The 24,189-nt window shown below is 40.0% G+C and overlaps 1 protein-coding gene across 1 annotated transcript; it reads right to left on the bottom strand.

Annotated features, from left to right (window-relative positions):
• Positions 1-1,892: 1,892 nt before the first annotated feature.
• On the bottom strand, positions 1,893-23,126 carry kcnj3a (potassium inwardly rectifying channel subfamily J member 3a). The gene is made up of 3 exons (XM_068572412.1): positions 21,603-23,126; positions 20,484-20,700; positions 1,893-3,758 (listed from the first exon to the last, which is right to left on the bottom strand). The coding sequence occupies exons 1-3, from the start codon at positions 22,278-22,280 to the stop codon at positions 3,160-3,162; spliced, it is 1,494 nt and encodes a 497-aa protein (XP_068428513.1). The 5' UTR covers positions 22,281-23,126; the 3' UTR covers positions 1,893-3,159.
• Positions 23,127-24,189: the final 1,063 nt, after the last annotated feature.

Here is a 24,189-nt window from a genome sequence, read left to right on the forward strand (position 1 = left end):
GGTTTTGGACTATACAAAATGAATTCCATTGAATTGAAACTGAGTTACATTTGCAAATGTCTACCTTGGAAAATTATTTTTTTGTCAAGAAACCTGATTATGGAAATGATCTAAACATTGCTTTAGGAATTACATTTTTTTAATGGTATTTTAACACAATTTTAAACTCCGAATAACCCTTTTCTTGTCTCCTACTACAATCCTCCCACATCCTCCAAATACACTTGATTCATTTTAGTATTTAAAGGCTATTTCTATGGAGAGGCATAAATGGCCCTGCCAAAGATATCTCATGACATAATAATAAAAAAACAACAACAAAAAACAAACAAAGTGACATCGAGAGCAGAGAGCTCTTTGGTGGTAAATAATGGCAATTGTTTTCTGGCAGAGCAAGTGCTGATTTATGGTGGCCTTAAGGGTTTTGCACCCAATCTCCAAGGAGTCAGAGGATAATGCTATCAGCAGTTTTGCTATTCTGATCTATGGAGTTTATTTGAGAGATTCAGAAGAACAGATTTTCCCAAGATTAAAGCAGAATTAATTCATCTGCCTGTGATACCGACCGTCATGGCACTGACTTGTCTCCACAAGTCCTTTAAGGTATCTGCTAAAACACAGTTATTATTTACACAGCGTATTTCACGACAACAACGGGTGTACTGTGAAATATGAACAGCAGCCGTGATTAAGCAGGGATCAAAACAATGAGAGCACAATAATAAAAGGCTTCTCGCAGTGACGCTCTGTTTCGATGTGGAATCCTGTATCTGGCACAGTTTTGGTCCAGATTTAAAAATAGATCACATCAATTTGCTGTCCTGCATGTGTTGTCAATAAGGCAAGGTAAACATACAACAACAAAAAACTAGAGCAATCCATTGTGAATGTTGTATCTTTTGGGGGTTTTGATAAAGGTCTGCAGACCCTGAATCTAAAAAGATACAATCTCCTGCTTCTCTGCTCCTGAGATTTTTGACAGGGTTTTGGTCCAGTTATCTACTCGAGCACATGTTCAGCATCCGTCGGCATAGAAAGTCATCATCCATGTATATCATTTTTACTGGGGCTTTTTTGTCTCATCTTACTGAATGCTTATAGTACGTGCACCTCCTCATGTCCTCGGAGACATTTATAAATAAATCATTACCTCAAAAAACAGCAGATGCTTTTGAAATTATGGTCTGGATTGTTGCCAAGAAATAATTGGATGCATTTTTAAATTAGAAGATTGATACTGCTCTCATATCTGTACTATACAACTGAAGAAACAACTAAGAGAATTTAAGAATACAGAAGATTTACAAAGGACAAAGCTTTTCTCTTTAGTCATTCAGCAGCCTTTCAGATAAACTCAGCATAAACACTAAACACAGGGGGAAACAGCTCGCTGGACTTAGGTTAAAAAGCTCACTGATTAGCGTGGTACATCAAAAAAGGGGTTACGTGTCATTTTTAATACTTTAGTTTTTGTGCAGATTAAAAGAAATGGATTAAAGAAACTGAATAAAAATACATCTTAAAGAAACAAGGCATAACATGTTAAAAAAGTCTGCTTTATAGTAAGTGTTAGACTTTTTTTTTTACCTTTGGACAGAGCCATGCTAGCCGAGGTATGTAGCTAGCTAGGTAAAGCTAACCTGCAGACTGTCGCTACATATATTGTACCTAATTCTGGGCAAAAAAAGCCAAATCATTTTGTGCACAATGATCTAAATATATATCTAGGTTTTGGCAAAGATCAGACTTCTACCATAGTGCCGTCTCTTTACAGTGAGGTAAGCATGTTGTTGGTCTTTTATCATTTTGACCACCCACTTTAAGAAGTAATACATTTTATTTATTTATTTCGAACAGGTAGAGCATGCTTTAGTCAAAGTAGCAAGATGCTAAACAGTTAGGTTAGATCTTTATTCCTGAAGAGGTTGGGTATCATACAATGTCTATGACACATTTAGAGAAAACCAGATTTCATGGCATGGATTCAGTAAACAGAATGAATATGGGGCTGTGGTAGACCCTGTGGCTATATAAAGATTATAGTCATTATAATATTATTGCTTTCATCACAAATGAGGCAGATTACGGGCCCTTAAGACAAAGGTTATGATTTACTCGTGGGCCCACCTCTAAATCCAACAAGTAACACCTAAGTTGAAATTCTAATTGAGTGTCTTGTATGAATGACCACACAGCCATACCATACATTTAGGTTGATTTTGTTATATGATGAAGCAAAGAAATTGCACAGTACAGAACTACTGTTCCAACTAGTTGATTTATGAGAGAAATGCCCATAAATGCTGTCTAATATCACAGGGTATTATATAATCATGGCTTTGTGCTTATCAAGTAAAAGTATTGACTCTTTCAACTTAAGTGTTACTTTAATAAGCAAGTGAAAATTGTGTGGGATTGTGCCCACTTCAGACAGTTCATATGATGCCAATAATACATTTTCAAATGCAAAATGCATCATTTAGCAACATATTCTGTAGTTGATCAACTCATAAAGTCATAAAATCGCACATGGTAAAATAGTCTATATATGAAATACCAAAAATCCAGCTGTGAACAAACATGAAAATGGAAACAAGGTAATATAGTTAAGGCTAAACATCTTTGTCTATTACCTTTGTATAGCTAAGTCAATAAGAGGAGCATGCAATCAACGTAACATTGCCACAATATTACATTAAACAACAAAAGCAATCAACTCAAAACAAATGTATGTGCTGTTCGTCACCACAAATTAGAACCATGTAATGTAGGTGTTCCATGTTGTAAATTATATGGCTTTGTGCAATTTTTCACCGTCTGTAAAATCACAGATGAAATTGTTTTTGTAAAATAATATATTAATAAATGTCATGCCAAAAATTATTGAAATTCTGCTCTACATGCGCTGTTTCTTACATGCCAGATTGTGCTAATTGTACATCATCCTAAAAAAAATATCAGAGGTCTTTCATAGCATGTACACACATCCCGGGACAAATGTGCTCAATTCCATCACCCTACTTTGTATAAGGTATATGTGCACATTTTCTACATTTCTTTTCATATAAGAATATTGTCCATTAATAAATTAGGGATAGTACAAGTACTTCAGGGAGGGAAACAAAGGTGGATGGCATAAATTAAAATATGTTGCCTGCTCTATGTAAAGCGATCTGAATTCATCTTTCTGAGTTTGGGCGGCAGGTGTCCGTCCATCCTGCCTCCTCCTCCTCCACCAGCCAGTCGCTGCAGTTTGGGAGGTAAGTCCGCCACGGACTTACTCATGGCCTCCGTGTTGATCTTGGATATCTTACCTATCAGCTTATCGTCAGAGACGCCTGGAACAGAGCTGATTCGCTGCAGCTTCATGGGCAGGTCTCCAAAGCTGTAAGTCATCTCCGAGGTGGTGGAGCTCATCCTTAATAGCTTCTTGGGCAGGTTTTCCCGCCCTGTGATTTTCTGAAGCTTAGCAGACAGCTTGGTGGTGCTGTCATTGTCCTCCAGGGTCTCCAGGCAGTCCAGAGAGCTGTTTTTCTCCCCACTGTTGCACAGGGAAGGAGCCATGAGGGGCGAGGAGAGAAGCAGAGCCTCTTCCTGCTCCTTCACGCTGTATGGAGTGGTGGGCACCTCGAATGTAGCATGGAACTGAGAGTAGTCCACTTTAAAGAAGCCTTCCTCCAAGGAGATAACCGGGAAGAAGCGATGTCCCCACAGAACCTCGTCCTCGGTGTAAGACGTCCTCGCTTGGCAGGTCATCCCTGTTAAAAAGAAGAAGAAATAACATGTAAAAAAGACCAAACATTGAGTGGATGAATTGTCAAAAACGTTTGGCACGGACCCTGTGAGGACTGATGATGAAATGTTTCATGGCAACAAAGCTTTGATTTAATTCTATGATTGGCATCGTTCCACAATAATCAACAAAATGCAATTTGCCAGGATTCTTGCCATTTCACATCACAAAGTAAACAATATTGCAAACAAAAGTGCCTCAATGAATAAGTACTTAATTTATTACTAAACCAGCCGCCTAAATAAACCCTAATTTATATTTCTTAGTTTCCAAATTTGATGTTTATTAGTAATTTCCTGCCTAAGTTGAAAGATAATTAAAAGTAATTTGTTGAATGTTTTTTATAAGAATGGCTGTTTATTCATTAATTGATTTAATTCTGAAATTCCTTTTAATAAGGAACCGTCATTGTACTTTTTTATACGAACATTTAAGAATATATATTTAGTTTGTATTTTTTTTTTCTGTTTTGTTTTGCTGAGCTTGTTCGTTAGTGCATTTTTACTTTATTACTAAAATAAGAAATTATATATTACCAATTTCTTAAAGAACTCTTTAGAATTAACAGGAATTATATTTATTATGCAAACATTTTTAATGCAGCAACAAATGGGTCAAATTGGAATAATTACAGCAGCTCTATAACGGAGATAAAAAATGGAATTGAATTAAATAGCTCGGTTCCGTTGTCACCGACACCCGAACCATATTTCAGTCGGTATCCGCTCGATATCTTTAACTGACCGACCCACCAACAGAGCGATGCTACAACACAGGTCTTCTCCACATCACCTCTCATGCTACTTAACAGTGTAGTCTACACCTTCAGCGTGGCTGCTACAGCCACAAAAGATAGAGAATTAAGATAATCAAACTGCTGGAACCCACAAGAGTGGCCGGCTGCCTGCTGGCTGCAGGAAAAGGCTTCAGGAGGTCGAGCTCACACTACATTTTCTTTTGAGCTTTCTGACACAAGAAAGGAAACCCAATTAAATCTAAAACACAAAAAAAATCTACATGAAGTATCCGTTACATGCCATTGTTCAGCGGGACCAAAGTACGAGTGAGTCTGACAATTTAGCTAAAAGCATTACATTTTGTCATTTGCCGGCTACAAATTAAAACGAGACATCTTATTTCCCATTTTCTGGGTTTGTGCGCCTACACGTTAAGTATGCTCTGCAAATTCGGCACAAGGTCGAAGAAGAAGAGAACGATAGATACACTTAAAGGAAAGTCTGAATGAAATCCCTTCTTAAGAACTGCCCTCACATTTTCAGAAAAAGTTATTGGATGCTTATTAGTGATAACTCATTACCAGTAATGTGTAGCTGCTAGCTGCCTTGGCATTACATCATTGCTACATTGCTCGCAACAAAGCCCCATCCATCTTGGCATAGTTAGTATTCTGATGAAAACACGACTTGAATTTCTTAATGAAAGTGAGCATAGCAAATCTATAATTAGGTTCACATCTTAAACAAAACACTAAATTGGTTTTATCAGTCCCAAAAGCCCTTATTTTAGAATAGCAAAATGGCTGGGGGCACTCTTGTTAAGACTTGTTGAAATCCATTAGGAAATCAGTGACGGCAGCAGCTTATTATCAAATGTTTTAATTACCAGCTTAATATTGTTCTGGCAGCGACAGTTGGGTCAAAACTAGGATGAAGCGCTCCCTCACAGTGAGACACCGCTGCTGATTGTGAGGATGTCATCACCAAAACTGGAGGCATCTGTGATTCCACCCTATTCCCAAGGTCATAAAATAATTCACTGACAACAGCTCGGTACACAATCGCAGATGTGCAAGAGACTGCACATCAAGAGCATTCTGGGTATTCACAGTATTACTTCTGCACTATTGCTTTGCAGTCCCGGAGCCTTTGGGCATATGGAAATGTGTTGCAGTGAATAAAGCAAGCAAAGCTAATGAGAACTTTAGGGCCAAAGCGATTGAGGCTTGAGTGTGAATGTATTGCATTGTGAGCCTTTTAAACCGCCTCCAGCCAAAACAAAGTCACCATTTGATCATCAACAGGTTGCACTTAGTGATTCTGGTGTAAAATGCTTTGTGTTTTGATTTTAAAACAACTGATTAACCGCCACCAGAAGTCAGCCAGACCTGCTTTATTGCATAGTGCAGTTGATGCTGCAATGTTAACTGGACATCCATACAGTAAACACAGGGCTAGGACGTCAATAGCTACTTTGCTGGTGGATGATAAGGAAAAAGGTTGAAACGTGAAGTGAAATTGTGCCCGAGGCACAAAAGGTCCCTACAGTAATACAAGAGACCCAAATAGCTTCATTTGAGATGTATTAATAATGCTCTATTGTTCGTGCAGATGGTGTAGGAGTTACTGTAAGAACTATGTCTGGAAATACATGAACCCTGCTGGCCGGGGGCTCAATCCCTCTTCAACCTGTTTCCCCTTCCAGAGCCACTCGACCCAACACAAAAAGAGGAAGAAATCTCACTGCTAGGGATGGTCTAATTAACTACACACTCAGAAACTAACAATGGCACGAGACTAAATCATGACCGTTCATGTGCATTTACTTCCTATACATAATTCATGAGCTGATGCCTGATCTGTTGTATAATAATAGACATGGTTGCATCACATATGTACAATTTTGTTGATGAAAAACCAGTGGCTCTATGAAAAGCTACATCATATGGGACGCAGTATAACACACAGCAACAACAGTGAACGGTGTGCCTCAACTTTCACTCAGCCCATGACAGTCAGAAACGTGATAGAAACGTACTCATTATGTGAAGAAACATGTTCGACGGAGACCTCGCGATCAAACTGAGAACAGTGTAGCAGCTAAAAATAGCACAAAACATTAAAACCAGATTAATATATTTTTCCCACTCGCTGAATGTAATTCCTAAATATAAGAATCCAGTCAAAAAAAAACACCCGTATCAGTGTGTGTTTCGTATTACTGGCAAAAGCTTATGTAACTCAAAAACACACGCCTGCCCAGGACTCAGTGTTTCTATGGAAACAAAACTGTAGGAATGTGTGCATGTGACAGCCATAAACCTCTTCACTGCTGAGTTTGGTCAAAAGTAACAGTGACAACACAAAACAAAAGTCTCTCTCTCAGATCACGACATCCAAACTCCACTCAAAATTGATTTTTCCATTAAATCATTCCTGTGGCTCCAGACTCGGACCAAAATCGTTTTACTGTCTGTGAAACGTGACCTTTGATGACACACTAGAGGTAAATCACACACTGACTTCTCATCAGTGAAGCACAGAATGATTTTCTCCCACTTGTCGTCTAATTCCATGTGATCATTGTATCATAAGCACACATAGCAACGAAGAAACGACGTTACTGTCCTATTTCTGCTGGAAACATGTGACTGAAGGGCGTTACACCACTGAGGTAAAAACACCCCAGATGTGTGGTGTGCAGTGTTTTCACAGTCAGTTAGAGGTGTTGGCGTCATCAGTTAACATGCAGCATGTCAAGAAAGTTAAATCAAAACAAGCGCACACAGCTTACGTTAATTTCCGGACACGCTTTTTTTATTTAGACACGTGACTGTCTTTTTTTTATAGATCTTTTGTAATGTTTTTGCCTTTCTCGAATTGTACAAGGAGCGCGACAGTAATAATGCCTCCTCTGTCTCTGTCAGGCCACTCTACACCTGGTTATATACAATAAAATAGCAAATAATAACATTAATATACAGGCCTGAAATTACAATATTTACACATTTTAATGAAACATGAAAAACCAGATGCTTTTTTTGTCTTGCTGTTTTCCATTGTCTTGAGACAGTTATCTGTTTATCTGTTGTTGTTTTTTTTATCAATGGCTGTATTGGCTTTAATCCATTAGTTTATCTAACATCTTAAATATTACAAATATAAAATTGATCAGTAATCATTTTGACAATCAGATAATCTATGATATTGTAACCAAAATGCAAAACATCTATTTTCAGCTGGATATGATTATACTATCCTAAATTATACTTTTGGGTATTGTCTGTTGGAAAAAAAAACGATATGAAGATGTTACTCTGGGTGTTGGCAGCGGAATTCTTTAAATTTGATTTCTGATAATATTTTATAGTGATCTGTTTCCCTCTATAACTCCTAAACCAAATACGAATGAATAGAAAATCAATGGCGTGGCCCTTGTCAATCAAGTGATGCACGATAAGAGATTATGTACCACCTTGAGCAAACAGTAACGTTCTAGTTCTGGTTCACCATATCACACATGGAACAGTATATGTTTCATGGTCAAATAAATACACTGTTGTGTGTTGAGAAAAAGTCCTTGTGCCTTGAATGACTAAATTCTGACACAGTTTTTCCTATACGTGTTATTAATATGTGAGGGTATTTGAAGGCTGAGTTCAAATGATTAACCAATAAATGGAGTTATATGTCTAATGTCAAAGGGTCACTTGAAACCAACAACAGAAAAAAGGTTGTGTCTGTTGTTCCCTGCATAGCTGCAGAGCATTTATTTTGCACTTTTCAGTAACTTAACTGTTGTGATTCACTCTCCTCTTTTGCATCAGTCATTTCCAGAAGCAGCGGGAGTGAAAAAAACTCCGACAAAACCACTGTACTGTACACTACCTGCACCAAACAGCTGACAGACACAGTTATGAACTAGCTGGGGAACACAGGAGCATTTAGCAGCTAAAGAGCCATATATTTTTTTCTGTCTACTCAAGAGTTGCTGGAGACCTTTCGACCTTAACAAAGTTAAAAGAAAGTAAATAATGGACTTCCATTCCCCAGGTGGCCAGAAACACAACTATGATAGATTGCTGATGTTGCTCTAGGCCTGCTGGAGATATTTAGTCAACATATTTGCTATAGCAACTTTATACACATTACTCACCTTACTGCAGTTCTTAATTTTACTCATATAGTAGCTGTTAGGTAAAAATATTGTCTGTTCAATTTGTGGCCTTTCTAACTTTCAGATGGATTTGTGTTTCTAATCTCACCTGATCATTTATAAAGAGTTTTTACATATATCACAAATTAATAAAAGCTAAAAGGGGAAATAAAAAATGCAAACAAATTATGAACACATAAACTGTTTCAATATATTGTCTAATGATGTGTTGTTATCAAGAGGCACAAGAAGCAAAAAAGAAAACCATCCAAAACATCTTGAACAAACTTGTTATTAGAGTAGAAAGAATATGTAAGGGCAACACAATTAGAAAAATAAATACTGAAAATGAATATTGCAAAACTGCTAATAATGTTACATATCAAGAGATACTTCATGACATCTCTGTATATTTTTTCATAAAAGTATACCTTCAGAATAAAGGTTGGGCTGATCGGATTGACTGGCCAATGCAAATGTTAATCCTACACAAGTGTGAAATCCCATCAAAAGTCCCTCATCGCTGAAGTTCACCAGGCAGTTTACTGCTTTCATACGGTTTGCAATAACCATGTGACAGCATGAGGGGCATTAGAATAATCCTCTGCTGAATCCACAAATTCAAGACAGATGTACAAAAAAAAAAAAAAGTGTTTCATTGAAGGTAACTTCAGAGAGGAAATAACATTAAAAAGCATAAGAAACGTGTTCTCCATCAATGTGTGAGAGATTTTCTGCCATCTGTATCAATCGTGTTTTTAATAGAAATCTCCAGGCATAATCACAACAAGAAAATCAAATGTTGTTGTTTTCCTTCAGTGAATGAAGTGGACCTTGGGAATGACTACAGAGCGCTGAGATGGAATGTCTGTCTGGAGAGTATACAGGTGCTCTATCTGCACTGTAACACTGTTATGCAATATTTCACAGACTTTTATCTGATTCCATTATGTACTGAAAAAAACCCCGCAAAGAGGCAGGAAGTGTCAAGAATTAACTTTGAGATTAAGATGCCCAAAAGCCATCTCAACTTGAGGCTCTAAATAAATGCACTTTCCTTTGATAACACAAAGCTGTTTGCTTCTCAGGTCCAACAAAGTGAAGCAGCCGTGCAGTCAGCTGAGTGACAGCGGAGATAAAAATGGGTTTGTTGGGGGTTGGAAACGAAAAGCACTGTAAACTCTGAGGCAGCCTGCCAGTATGTCTTGATAGTAGCTATAAAAAATAAAAAAAAATAGCCTAAGTGGTATTCACTGACTCCCCTCTAAAAGAAGCTCATCCAGGTTGTAGAAGGATCATATCCGTTTGGTGCCTGGCTCAATCAAATTCTCAGCTGCAGATCTGCACTTGACACAGTGAGGAGGACAGAGAGAAGTCGAGGACCAGGCCCGAGAGCAGAGATCTATTTATTGCTGCTCTGTCACACCATCTAAGCGGATCGTCCAGCTAGATTTTCTTAAATTGGTGCTATTATATGATTCTGACACAACTGATAGCAAGTGATACTCAACATTGAGTGGAAAAATTAAGGCGTAATCAAATTACTTCTGGAGATGAACTCTTAAAATAAGAAAAGAGGAAGGAGGAAGGTGGACATCAAAGAGTACTTCACAACCTTGTATTGTGTGACATAATCACACATATCCTCCGTCTGTCTCTCTTTCTGTCTGCCTCTTATTCTTACACAAAGTCACCCAAATGGTCACACACACACGCACACACACACAAACACACACACACGCAAGCGCGCAAGCACAGACACGTAACATTGCAGTCCTGTCAGCAAAGTCTCCTGACAGTCTATCACACTGTGGAAACAGCTCAAGTGCTGCGTATGAGAATGCGTGCAAAAACATGTGAATCAGGATGCTGCACATACAGAGCACCGCCACGCAACACCATCCAACATTCATCCTGCTCTCAATGTCGGGCACTCGCTGCGGCCAAGGATGTCCACAAAATGCCTTTGTTGCATTGCTGGATCGTGAGGAGCAGCAATTAATTCGAGACAATTATCCTTTTTTTCACATTGCAAAACAGGAAGCTGAATTCCCCTTTGTCTTGTTCTACAATCGGTGTAACAACATTTTAAGCTGCTGCGCTGACTGCGGTACTGTAAAGCTAGAGGAGATGAGAATATAAGGATGCTAAGGGGGTTAAGCTTACTGAAGAGAGGAACATCCAAATCACAGGTCTGAATAATGTGGAGTAGTTTGACTTTTTAAAACTGACTCGTTACTCTTCAATGTAATGTTAAAAAAGGACAGAACAATAGCTACATATTATAGGGTAAAACAAATCACATATTCCTACATATTCTTATATGGTGGCCACAAGCCCTTTCTGATAATCTGTTTCTATGGTGACCAACATCAAGTGGTAAAGTGTAGAACAATCCACAAGCAATTAGTGACCTGTTTTTCACAGTTTTACTTGTTCAAAGACGGAAATAAGTCCCCTCCCTCTGTTAAATACTGTTTTCCAATGTGATCCATTTGTGAAGGTGGCTTCGACTTGTTTGCAGCTCCGATGTTGATTCCACATACTGAGCAATGAGAGCAAGGAGAAAGCTGATGGAGGGAAAAGGCAGGGGAAGTGCACTGCTGTGGGGGAGGGGAGAGCCTGGATGCTGAGGCAATTGCTTGAGAGTGTGGAGGCTGTTGGAAAGGGAAGAGATTTGGAACAGGGGCTGCCAACCATCTCCACACAAGGTGGGATGTCAGGCAGGCCAGAGGAACATATGGCAGTAGGCCATTAACTCTGCCAGGAGAGCACATATTACCAAGTGAAGGCAATCTCAATACTGCTGTAAAGGGAAGCAGTTGAGCATAACAGCAATTGATGGATTTCCTTGAGGCCAAACGACGACTATTGGTCATATAGGAATACTCCCATGGCACCCACACCAAATGAAGCTATGAATTACTTTCTCCTCATTTTGTATCGCAAAAATGATCAGAACACCATTTCCTCTCCATGAAACAGACTGACTGAGTGAGAGCCCTAATCTCATATTGATCTCAAGTATTAAACCTACTTAAGTCATGAAGAGGAGTTATAGCTGAAAGTGGGGACACAAAAGAGGGAATTTTCAGCCTGAAGAGATCTCAGACCGAGGTGCTGCTAATGAGGAGTAACTCGCTGGTAAGAAAACATCCCTCTTGTTTTATCAAGTCTGTCACTTAAGTGTGAGAGCAGATTATTCCAGTAAATTCGAGCACCTCTGAGTGACAAAAACAGACAGAGAGGAGAATCTCAGAGGAGGCTCTTGTCAGACAGGTCTTAAGAACAGCATGTTCATGTGGCTCTGTGTTTAGGCCGCAGAATTGATTCACCTGCACTTAAGAGACGGTCGCAGCCCAAACAATCAATGCTGCCAGTGACCAACACTGCCAGTGCATTACGACCCTCCTCATGGCCTCTTCGGCAAGCGGAGCCACAATTTTATCTCAATTATGGCCATGTTACCCTTTGCACCGACTGTCCAACCTCCGTCTAGACAGAGGTTAACATGGAGGTCTAACAGTTTGTGTTCTTAATTACCAAAAGCAGCACGGAGCGCACGTCTTCTACAATAAAGACAACCAGAACCAAGTCAATTATGTCTAACTCGTCTCAGCATGACGAGAAGGCTGAGGCATTATTGGTGAATGCATTTCAGGTGATTTGGTCACAACGGTTCATCCCAGGTCTGCCACCACACCTCCTCTGCTGGTGATTTATTGCCATCCAGCACAGACTTGACAAATCCCTAAAGACACAATTACCTTGCTGCCCCCAGGGAAGCCAGCACAGTTCATCTAAAAGGGATAATGAATCCAGGATGTCATAGCCGGTTCGCTGCAATACCCATTATGTGGAGTTCATCCCCAGAGCAATTATTGTACAGTAGACATAAGAGTTAAATCTCACAGATGCGTTCCTAGAATACCCGTTTGTTTATCTAAAATTAGTAAAGCTAATTTCAGCCTTGTTCAAAGCAGCATGCGAGCTCCAGCAAACAGGGTGTGCAGATTGTAGTGAGTTGTTCAGCAGGTGCAAATATACACGGGGTGGACAAAATAGCCTGAACACTTTTATAATGTAATCAAATCCAACAGTCTCTCAACAAATAATTTGCGAAGCTAAAGTTCAGTTCATTTATAAGACTTTGTGAGGTGTTGATTGGTGTCTATTGTGATTTTGAGGGTGTATTTTTTTCTCATTGTTGTAATTAACATAATGATGTAGTAAATAATTCCAATATACAGTACATGCAGCAAACACTAATTACAGTACACCATAATGGAGACTCATGAAAGGGAACATACTTATTATTGTAGGACTATTGGAATAGATTTAATTTGATTATATAAATCTTCATGAAGCTCAAGCGTAAATTCAGTGAGAAGACAATCCCCACTCTCCAGTTCATTCATGAAGCCAGTCCGAGTTTCACAGTGATTACTCCGTCAGCTGATTGGGGGGCGTGTATGTCGAATGAACCAACCAGTCAAAGACGGCGCAATTTCTGTAAGTCCATCACAGTGTTGCTGTCAAACTTTGAAATAGTTTCCCCGCTCTGCTTGCTGTCAGTTGACATTTCAGCTCGAGCCTACGCCGCCTTCCTCCACCCCGGGCTCCTCCTATGAGCATTCAGTCCTGCTCATCATTCATCATCGGGTTACAGCAACTCCCTTCTTCAACCTCCAGTGTCTGGACTCCAGGGGAGATTCTGATGCCGCAGTTGTCAGCATCACTACCCCGTTTCCTTGCTTATCCTAAGTAAGGATGGAGTCCAATCGCCAAAAGACTTTGCATTATTCAAAAATATGCAATTGTAATAAATTATGTTAAACTCTGAAACAAGTCTCTCCTGGTTAAAGTATTGTGTATCCATTCCATAATAACATAATGTACTGCAGTTTGTAAAAAGTATTACTTAAAGCAAGCCTCTGAAATCTTTTCAAATGTAACTTCAAATTCATGCTGCTCTACGGAGATAAAATACAATCCTGACGTGAACAAAAACCAAGTGGCGGAAGATTATTTACTCAAGTAAAAGTACAATAATGTAAAAATACTCCATTGCACTTAAACGTCTTACAATTCACACATCACGCGTGACCAGGAATATTAACAGGAAAGTGTATTAGTATATAATTGTATTCAGGTCCATACTTGTGTATATTTACACCTCTTCGCGATACATCTAACATTATCCATATTTGTCATGCTGAAATATTCAAGGCAGGCAGCTGATAAATGTTCAGTGTTGTTGATGAAGTCAAATGAATCAAAGGCACGAAATACATTTTAACAAGTGGGCTGTCAGGTATCCAACACGGGGCTTATGGCTACAGGTGGAGCTCAGCTGGGACAGACACTTCTCTCCTGAGTTCTCACCCTGAGCACATTAGATTTAATTGGAAACTCCTGCTCTCACCTGATCTGCAGCTTAGCTTCCCCGATGAACCCACTTTAACTCTTTGACAACAGAGACAGGAAGGAGGACACACCAACGGTGTAATGACTCAGAATGAATTACGGTCAGTCTCTCCAGAGGAGCGCACAGTCCTGGCTCATATCCGGGGTTCACTCGCGCCACTGTTTACTTAAGCTCTGGAGCTCCCGACGTCAGGCGACCCCCAGACCTCCGGGGCCACGACCTCTTACTCATATGATGGAAACTATTAGGCCTCTGGCACAATACAAGGTTCTCCATTTTCATTTCAATTACTGCTGCTGCTGATAAAACACAGATCGGGCCATGACATAGACTGCTCTGCTAATCAGTGGCAATAGACGTTTCAAATGAATTATGCCGACTGGCTGGACGGGGCAATTATTATGCTTAATTTAATTTCCAAACATACACTTTATGTGTATTTGTTGCACAACATTTACTTAACTGAAGCTATGATGATTGGCATATAACAACATTATTGTTAGGTCAGGTAATTACTTTTTATTGAGCAGAACAGAGTGGCAAGAGTCTCTTTAGTGCATTGTTTTAAATACACAATTAATCTATTTGATTGTATATTATTCTGGATCCATCCATGCACATCAATTTAAATTAAAACTTTTTTTTAAGATATTGTATCCCTAAAACTTGGATACAACACAGATCTAAACACAGACTTAATGTAAAAGAAAGAATGCCATAATGTCAAATACTAAGCATACAGGTAAGACATTCATTATTCAAAGCTGATCTCTCCAGTCAATACTGCATTTATGCACACATGAATAAACATTACCAGTGGATCCAGTCTATATGCAACTAACCCCCTGCCACCCACACTCATTTTAAAATGAGCAGATAGCTGAGATATTCTATTTTTTATTCCATAACACTGCCTTGTAGCAATATGAAAAAGAGTGGGCTGACAGAAATCTTTCAAAATAATCAAAATCAACACACGACTTTACCGAGGAGAAGAGACTTTTCCATCTTTTTTCCATCATTTGCCACATAACCTAATTAAGAGATGAAGTGAAACGCTGTGTTTTTTGTACATCACACATTCAGCGGAAAATCGTTTAGAAACATTAAATTATTAGTTAGTTTGGTAAGCAGCGAGTGTTTGCCTGCGGTACCAATGTACTGTGTCACCAAAAGAGTGGAATGAAGTCAAACTGAAGATTCACTGACCAAAAAAAATGTAACATTTAAAAAACAAGACAGCAGATTATATCATGAAGTTAACTTCTTAAAAAAAACGCGTCAACTTTGCTAAAATAAGCATGTCTAAATATGACTTATTTGCAGCGTGTTATGCATTTCACGGCAAGAGTGATGAACACACTGCACACATTTGCATGAAAGTCACATCTCTTTGATAAGAAAAGGGGGTTGTGTTGATGATACCGTGTATCTTCGTGAATTATTGCTTTCCGTGGCTGTAAATTAAAAAAAAAAAACTTTGCAGAGCTGGTGAAGCTTTGCGACCATGTGAGACCCCAAACACTATACCAAATGTCAAGGCTGACGAACCTCTTTCTGTTGAATGAGTTCCTCACAGAATAAATCAACAGCTTGTTTATGTTTGTTGCTCATTATTTCTTTAGGTGGAAAACTTCCTGGTCTTAAATTACATAATACACATTCGATTAGATCTCCAGCATATGGGATCTGTAGCATTCAGAGAGGAGTGTGGTGGTGTAACTGCATCATGTACAAATCAGACACTGAAAATCATTACACTGATTAGTTTCATGGATGGCGGAACCTAAACGTCTGTTGCTGGCAGCTACAGTTTATTTTGGGTTCCCAAGAATCAGCTTCACTAATGAACAGATTGCCTCTGGCTTGGTGTTTAAGCCTTTGCAGTGTTGAACAGCATTACTGGTGTAAATGGGACTCGTATCTAAACTTGTGATATATTTGAAGATGGAGTGTAGCAGTTCAGAATCATCTGATGAGTTTAAGAAGGTCAAACTCTGTCGAGGTACATCGGGAGAGACCGTGGAAATCTATTAATATGATGAATTTGCTCGTGAAATGTTTTTCAACATGATATCTTCAGAAGAGGCCCTTAATCAAAAATGATTACATAAATGATCATTGTATTTCTTCTAGCTGCTCCTTGTGTTGTGAATGACATTAAGTGCATTTCAATACCTATTTTTATGCACATTTTGAATTTGTACATAAAAAAGTGGAACCCCTCCTCCCAACACAGAATTCGAAATCCTGCAAAACATTTCTATTTCTTGGCTGACAGGGAAAAGTTGGAGTATCGATTTAAAAAAAAGTATTACTTTAAAATATAATGGAAAAAGACTTAGCATAAATAAATCATGACGCACAGTACATGTAACTCAAATGTTCAGTAACGCTTCGAATTGATTGAGGTGACATGAGTCTATGAAACTGTAGTATGGAAATGTTATTTTAATTACGTCACCCTCTTCTTCTGCAATGGTCTGTTGGAAACCGGCTGGAGGAATAACACCACTAGCTAAATCTCTTAATACTGACCCCTAAGATTTTCACTACAGTGATGAATGTAAACACAAATTGCAGATTTTGAATATTTCCAGCCTTAAGAAAATAACAAATCAATCTTATTGATGTGTAAATTATGCTTGACTCTTAGCCGTCTGCCTCCGTCTCACGGCCCCTAAACAGCCTTCAGCAAGCCCCACTATGCTCTGCTCCTCCACTGTAGAAGCACACAGCAGGGTCTGTGGGCCCGACTATATCGCTGGCTAGCAATCAACTCTTGCAGGCGAGCACTCCCTGTGGAGCTTTCTCTACTCCGATAACATTGAGAACATTTTACAATTGGCTATCGTTATCATTTTGGTAAACCTGCAAATATTCCCAAATTTTGGTTTATATCTGCCCCACTCCTTCCTAAAAATGACCAGTAGTGAGTTTGAAAAAGCATCCAGTATTTGTAAATAAAAATAAAAATAACTACGTCATTCAGACCAACAGAAGCGAGCACTGCCAAGTCGCTCCTCTCCAGCCTCGTTCCAAGCACCGGTTTACGTCATAGTTGTGTATGTGCAGAATGAATCGAACAGCTGAGATGGATCGGCTACTGGCACGTAACACCTGTGCTCTTTTATTTCTCTTTTCTTTCCTTTTTATGAAAAGCACACATTGTCTGTGAAATAAAAGCTGGTTGTTCCAGAATGCCACAGTGTTTTGTCACTCCATTGCGTAGTACCCCTGCTTTTGTGAAAATAAATTGAGTCGGCATCGTGTTTTTTTGTTGTTGTATGAGTGCTAAATGTATGGGAATTGTGTTACTGGGCTGCTATGGGTGGATTGCGAACGTCCAACACGCAAGACTTTGACACGCATGACTTTGACACGCAAGACTAGATGATTGATTTTTCGGTGTGCAACTTTCCAATTGTTCAATATATTGATACAAAGCATAGTTTGGTCGCTGTTGCAAATAAGCAGCGTGTTAAAATAATGTCTTGTGCATACAACAACACCATATAATCATTGAAAGAGAGAATATTGAGTTTGTTGAGCAGACTCTACAACAAGTGATCAGATGTTACTGCACTGCGGACTCAGTGGAAACGCATTGTCGTGTCAAACCATGAAATCAAGTCGGCTTTTATTTTTGTCACAAAGTTTGAATCTCTTTTACAAATTGTATCGATCATCAATGTTCGCCGGGCTGCGGTCATTACTTGTTAGTCACTCTGGCCGTGTTCGAGTCCTCTTTTGTCACCTGAACACATGTCATGCCTGCAAAGCACAAATAATGCAGGAGTAACTCAGCTTGGTGTTATTGTGCTGAGACTCACATCAACAGAGTAACAGGGGGATAACGCGCTCACACACAGAGCCTTTCGTGCATATTTGCTCTAGACAATGACACTGTCGTAGCTCTATACTTGTCGGGGAGTGATGTGGTTTGTCTTGCTCTTATTGATTGTTATTGTGTCAGACAGTATTCCTAGTGCTGTTAACTGGACCAAAACGTGTTACTACCGGCTTCTTATTTGTGCTTTTCTTTCGTACAGCTATTGGGCTTTGCATAGCGGCACAGTGCGGTGCGGTGCATTAATTGCAACGTAATCCAAAGCCAATTCCTTCACAGCAGCACAACATCTTGCGTAAGGAAAACAAACTCAATACCACAAAGCCACAACTGGTCGTCACGTCAGAAGGAAATCTGCAGCTTCCAGACATCCTTGTCTCATTTGGATGGTGCATATTGCTCACGTGGTGATCAAAAACACATTGAGCTTCTCTTCAAAAGAATAAGAAATAGCTCTTGCTTTTTTATACAATGGAGAGGTCACAGCAAAACGGAATAATTTTGTACATGTGCTGTTCTGAGATACTACTTTTATCTGTTTCCTTGTGCATAAAGAGAACTTCAGTCAATCCAAAATATGATATATATTTAATGCAGAACAAAAGGTTACTGTGTGAAAAAGGGTCCGTTGCCGTGTGTTATTATCTCGTAGAAAGGACACAGAGGCCGTGATTGTGGAGCTTTAATATGTGGTGGAAAGTACTTTAACTTGTGTTCCAGACAACGGTGTTCCACACATAAGAAAACAACAACGACAACAACAACAACCTAGATCTGGGGAGTTGGGCAGCTTCTTCACTAGTAAACACCAAGCCTCATCCATATTTCATCTTATTCTTTCTCTGCTGTAACACCTGTTCTGGCTTCTTGGTACAGTAACGCCTCCGTGTGCTTTTCACATTTCAGAAGAGACCCTCCTTAATGCCACGCCATGTTGTCAACAAGGCAATTTCATGTAACGTTCGGCGTTGCATGTTTCTCTGTTTTATTACTTAAATTGTGTTATATTTCTATACCATAGGAATAAAAAAAAACTAAGTTTAGGTGCAGTGCTGCAATCCTGAATACTCAAGGAGAGGTTGCCATGGAAACAGTGTTACATTGGCCAGGAATGAAAGCATCTGAGGATTTAGACTTTCACTGTACATCAATTTTTAACCATAGATTGTTTTTACACCAGCCTTTTTCTAGCGACTTCACATAACCACAACTGCCTCTTCATGCTGCTCCATGAAGACATTTCTATGACGTACAAACGTGAGCAAAACATTCCCAAACCGACCCGTTTAATAAAAATGAAGATTGTGACTATTATAAATGATATGAGGACACAAGCTTCTATGAGAGTCACTGCCATGCTAAAAATATGTGCGAGTATATTAATGATAATTTAGCCACATTGCCACGATTAATATTTCCATACCTCAAAACCAAAGCAACTTGTACACAACAGCAATTTCACAATTACTCTCGTAAAAAATACTGTGAAACTACATGTTTACTGGTAATTAATTTGATTAATAGATCATCAATTGAGAGAAAGAACGATAGATCAGGTGTTTAAACAAAGAGCAGCACTAAACCCTGACTGTAACATAAATAAGCCCCATACTTAAGAAGATGTCAATTCTCCTCAAATTAACATCAACGCCTTAGTCATAGACTAAAGAATCCCAAGAATGCAGTTGGGATATGTCTCAACTGCAGAATGACTTAATGGGACAGCACTAAATGATTAAAACCATCTATTAGGAAGTGGAGATATTTGCTAATTGCTCTGTGTTGCGTCAGTCTCCCTGTCACATCGCCACATGCTGTTTTCTCTGAACCAACCTATTACAACTGCTCCTCCGTTCATTCAGTAATGCTAAAGGAGCTCTCCCCACACTGTATCAGCTGTGTCAAATAAACGGCTGAATTCAAAATGACCACAGTGGAGAATTTTACTCGGGACATTACTCATCTTGTGGAAATGGAATTCCCTAATTCCACAGGGGCTTTAGAAAGCAAATTATTATCCCCTCCGAGAAAAGCAGCCACAAAGGCAGAGGAATGGAATTTGTTTCAGATGAGAAAAAGAAAATGTATATAGTCCAACATTGACCCTGCTGGAGTTTGAAATGGTTCCACAGCTCTCATGTGGCTTAAATCCTGGCTCTACATGCCCAACAAAATCTAGAAGGTGTTTTAATGCATGGTTTAAAAACTGGTTCACGTAATGCCTGCAACATAAAACTAATCATTGACAATGGAGAATGTTCCCCACTGCTATTACTTGTCTCTGTATGTGTGCCACAGAAAGAAAAATCAATAAAATGCAATAAAAGCGTCAATAGTGTGTCCATTTGGAAGTATTAACACCTATGATTATCTATGAGATTTGTTGCAGGAATCGATATTACAGCACCTCAAAACATTGTGAAGACAGCATCTGCAGCTACTGTACATTTCGCCTGCAGCCACAACAAGCTCTCATATTTAACAGGAGGCCTATGAAATGTGCGTTCGCTTGCACTCACCTGTAGTCTCTACTATTCCTTCCAGTATCACCACAATTTCAAACTGCTCGGTTTGCATGGACCTCTGGGAGAGGTCGTAGAAGGGGCTTTTGGTGTCAATCACATGGCAGATCGTGAGTGGTGAGACGAGGAAGAGCTGGTCTGCCCCGGTGCTGAAACCCACGTCCAGCTCCAACTGATCCAGTGGAAGAAACTCGCCCTCGGGCGTCTGGCGAGACTAAGGAAGCGTACAGGAAAAGACAGAGATAGAGATGTTGAGTGGGGGAAGGATGGGGAAGACCGACTTATCTACTGCACATCAGAGCGTTCGTCGGAGCTTTTCACATGGATATGCAATCGGAGCAACCAATCAGCACATCAGAAAAATTGCTATAATTTTCTTAATTGGCATTGTGAAGAAAATCTAAATTTGGATGTGATCTGATGTACCGCTGGGACACAACGATTGTCAATTTTGTCAGAATGAAATCAAATCGACTGGTTAAAATGTCTCGTTTTCTCTGGATTCGTCTGCCTTATGGAAACACCTGCTTTATCAGCACATGGAAATCATGAATTACAAAACTGTTTTAATAATTCACAAAGAGGGATACAGTGGGGAAAACGGAGTTTATACCATACCTTAAACTTTATAGGACTCTGCATTTGATTTCCTATATTATTCCTCTATTCCTAAATATGACATAATAATTGGTGGATATTTGCATTGTAGAACATTTCAAAGTGTAGATTGCCTTTTATGGACAGCAAGGCAATCCATAGCTGTCCTCCTAACAAGGAACATCAGCACATTTATAGAAGTATTAACACAATAAAAAGGTGAGCACATGAACAACGTGTTCTTCCCAAGGTCTGATGTAGACACAGAAAGGTCTCTTGGCAAACTTGATGGAATTTCCCCCATTAGTTTGTGAAAAATATGTCTTGCTGACTTATGGTCTATTTGTATTTATTTGCAACATTGCAGTCATGTCGTAACGTTAAGAGTGGGCTAGAATGTCAGTGTGTAGGCCTTCCAGCATCAGTTTCCCAAAAGAAGAGCATGGACTGAGACATGATAAACAAAGGGAATCAAACTAAAACAGTAAATGCATCCCGAGGAAAAGTAGCACCACTTACTTTCAGCAATTTGCAGCGGATCTGTGCAGACACCATATGGCTGTTACGCAGGTTCCCGACCCTGAACATGAGAGTTAGCCTTCCATCTCGCATGGAAATAACCGCGTGTTCACTGAACATCAACGTCTCGGCCCTTTTCTTGGGCTGAGACATCTTGATAAACATGCAGCCGATCAAAAAGGCATCGACAATTGATCCGAGGATCGACTGGAAAAGGAAAAGAATGATGCCCTCGGGGCATTTGTCTGTGATGTATCTGTAACCATATCCTATTGTGGCCTCGGTCTCTATGAAGAAGAGAAAAGCTGAAGGAAAGTTATAGACATTGGCCACACATGGAGTGTACTTGTCGTTGTGGACTCTGTTGAGGTCTCCTCTGATGTAAGCGATGCACCACCACATCGAGGCCATGAAGAGCCACGCGACTGTGTAGGTGAGGATGAAAATAAAGAGATTCCAGCGCCATTTCAAATCTACTAGTGTTGTGAATAAGTCTGAGAGGTATCTACTGGTTTCCCCACCCAGGTTCCCATGCTGGACGTTACATCGCCCGTTCTTGTCCACGAACCGCTGCCTCTTCCTCTTTTTCTCGGGGGGAGGCTGGTTGAATCCAGACCCGCTAGATGAGGTGGTCACTACCTGATAATCGTCCCCAAATTTCTTTCGAAGTGCAGACATACTACGATGACAGCAGCGAAAGAAATAACAAAGGATTCAGTGATATATAAAAAAAAAAAGTCTGGGTTGTAGTTGCTGCAGTCGTTAATGCCCGTGCGCAATGTCTCCTCTTAATAAGGCGATAAAAGTCTAGTGTCTTCGCCCCCAGTTAGTCTTGCCCCGTCCTCTTTCCCCACACGCTGCTGTTGCTGCTACACTCTACAGCCATGAAATGTCAATAACGGACGAGTAGTTTACAAACCCCGAAGATAGAAGCCATATGAAGAAATAAGCGACCCACACGATAAGGTATCCAAACGCGCCAGTCACAGTCCAGGTTTATCAGTTGCTGCGTCGTGGATTACTCATCGCCCGTGAAGGTTGGGGGCTATGTCGACCTGCTCAAAACTGTACTCACAGAGTAAGTTTTCATGCGAAAGTTCAAAAATCCTTCCACGGCCCAAAAAACATCAATATCTCCGCGTAATTAGCCTCTGGAAACGGTTTCCAGGATGCAACGTCTCTGTGCGCACTTGCGTCTGTGTTGGAGATGATTCGGTTTCCAGCCCTTCTTTTGTAATCTGTATACATATGAGATGAGTTGCATCCGAGCATATGAATGTAAAAAAAATGACGAGATGGAGAAAGAAATTCACTGTCCCACTGTCGTCATTTTTGGCTGCGCGCATCGACGCTGCTTAACGGTCTCTTTTCGGGCACCTACTCCCTTCTCTTAGAGAATTGTCGACTGGATTCTCATTGCTCAGCGGTAGAGATCCACCAGACGCTCTTTTGGCCGCTTAGATCCCTCTTTCCCGTCGATTTCCCTGCGCGGCTCCTGCGCACTTCCACAGCTCCAGTGATGCGCTCACTGTTGCCTAGTGGTACTACAAAGACAGACAATCTGGAGGAGGAGGGAAGAGGGTTCGCCTGATTTGACAGTTTTTGTTTTTTTTCAAGCGATCAAATATGTGAAACGGCAGCCAGTATCTCATGATGACTTTCAAATAAGCACACTAAACGATTATCCTTCAACAAGAGCAGTAACTTGATTCTGGATCTATATATTACCGAATATTACCAAATTGGTCAAGATGTTTATTAAAATAGAACAATTAAAAAGCAGTATTTCACAGTTTATCTCTATCTGTGAAAGACATTTCCATGGAGCATCCTGGTTATGTGCACATAATGTCCATTGTTCATCGAACTTCTTCTCCAATATATGTGCAGTTCAATAATGTGATGAAAAAAATGTCCTGCAGCTGCAGGGGACATTTACAAATGCACCTTGTTTACCGGTTGTTGTTCTTCTAGGTCACCTGCGCTAACAGACACTGATGACCCCTCTTCCATCCCATGGGTGACTGCACCCACTTTATCCAGCGAATGCTACACACAAGAGATCTCAACAGAGTGACAAGTTCTGCCGGAAAGCTGCTGACAATCACAGCAAACTGTATTAGATCTCAGGGGGGACAAAGAGCTGCAACCAACCAGGATGCACTGCACAGAATTCACTCATCGTATTACCGAGATCATGGACACAGAGGAATACACCCACACCATAGTTACCCAGGCTCACACGCTCAAACACACATGTGGCAGGGCGAACAACATACCAGCACCTCTCTCACACACACACACAGTTTAGCTCCCGCCGCCGTGTTAGTATTTAACACGCCCCTCTGTACCTTTCTCTTTCCTTCTCCACTTGATATTGTGCTGTTGTGTGTGGCACTAAATCAGCATGTCTCCCTGTTAAAAGCACAATTACCACTTAATCAAAATTCACTGATGACTGCGGCTTTGAAATTCACGTGTCAATTTGATTTATTTGTTTATTTCATGGCAGACGGTTTTAGCTGGAGACAAGGTGGAGACATGGAGACAGCAGTGAAGCAGTTTGGGGATCAATTTTGATCATTTT

Source organism: Clinocottus analis, unplaced genomic scaffold, assembly GCF_023055335.1.
Source record: "Clinocottus analis isolate CAN_PGR_092001 unplaced genomic scaffold, fCliAna1.0.p SCAF_12, whole genome shotgun sequence".
Taxonomy (NCBI): domain Eukaryota; kingdom Metazoa; phylum Chordata; class Actinopteri; order Perciformes; family Cottidae; genus Clinocottus; species Clinocottus analis.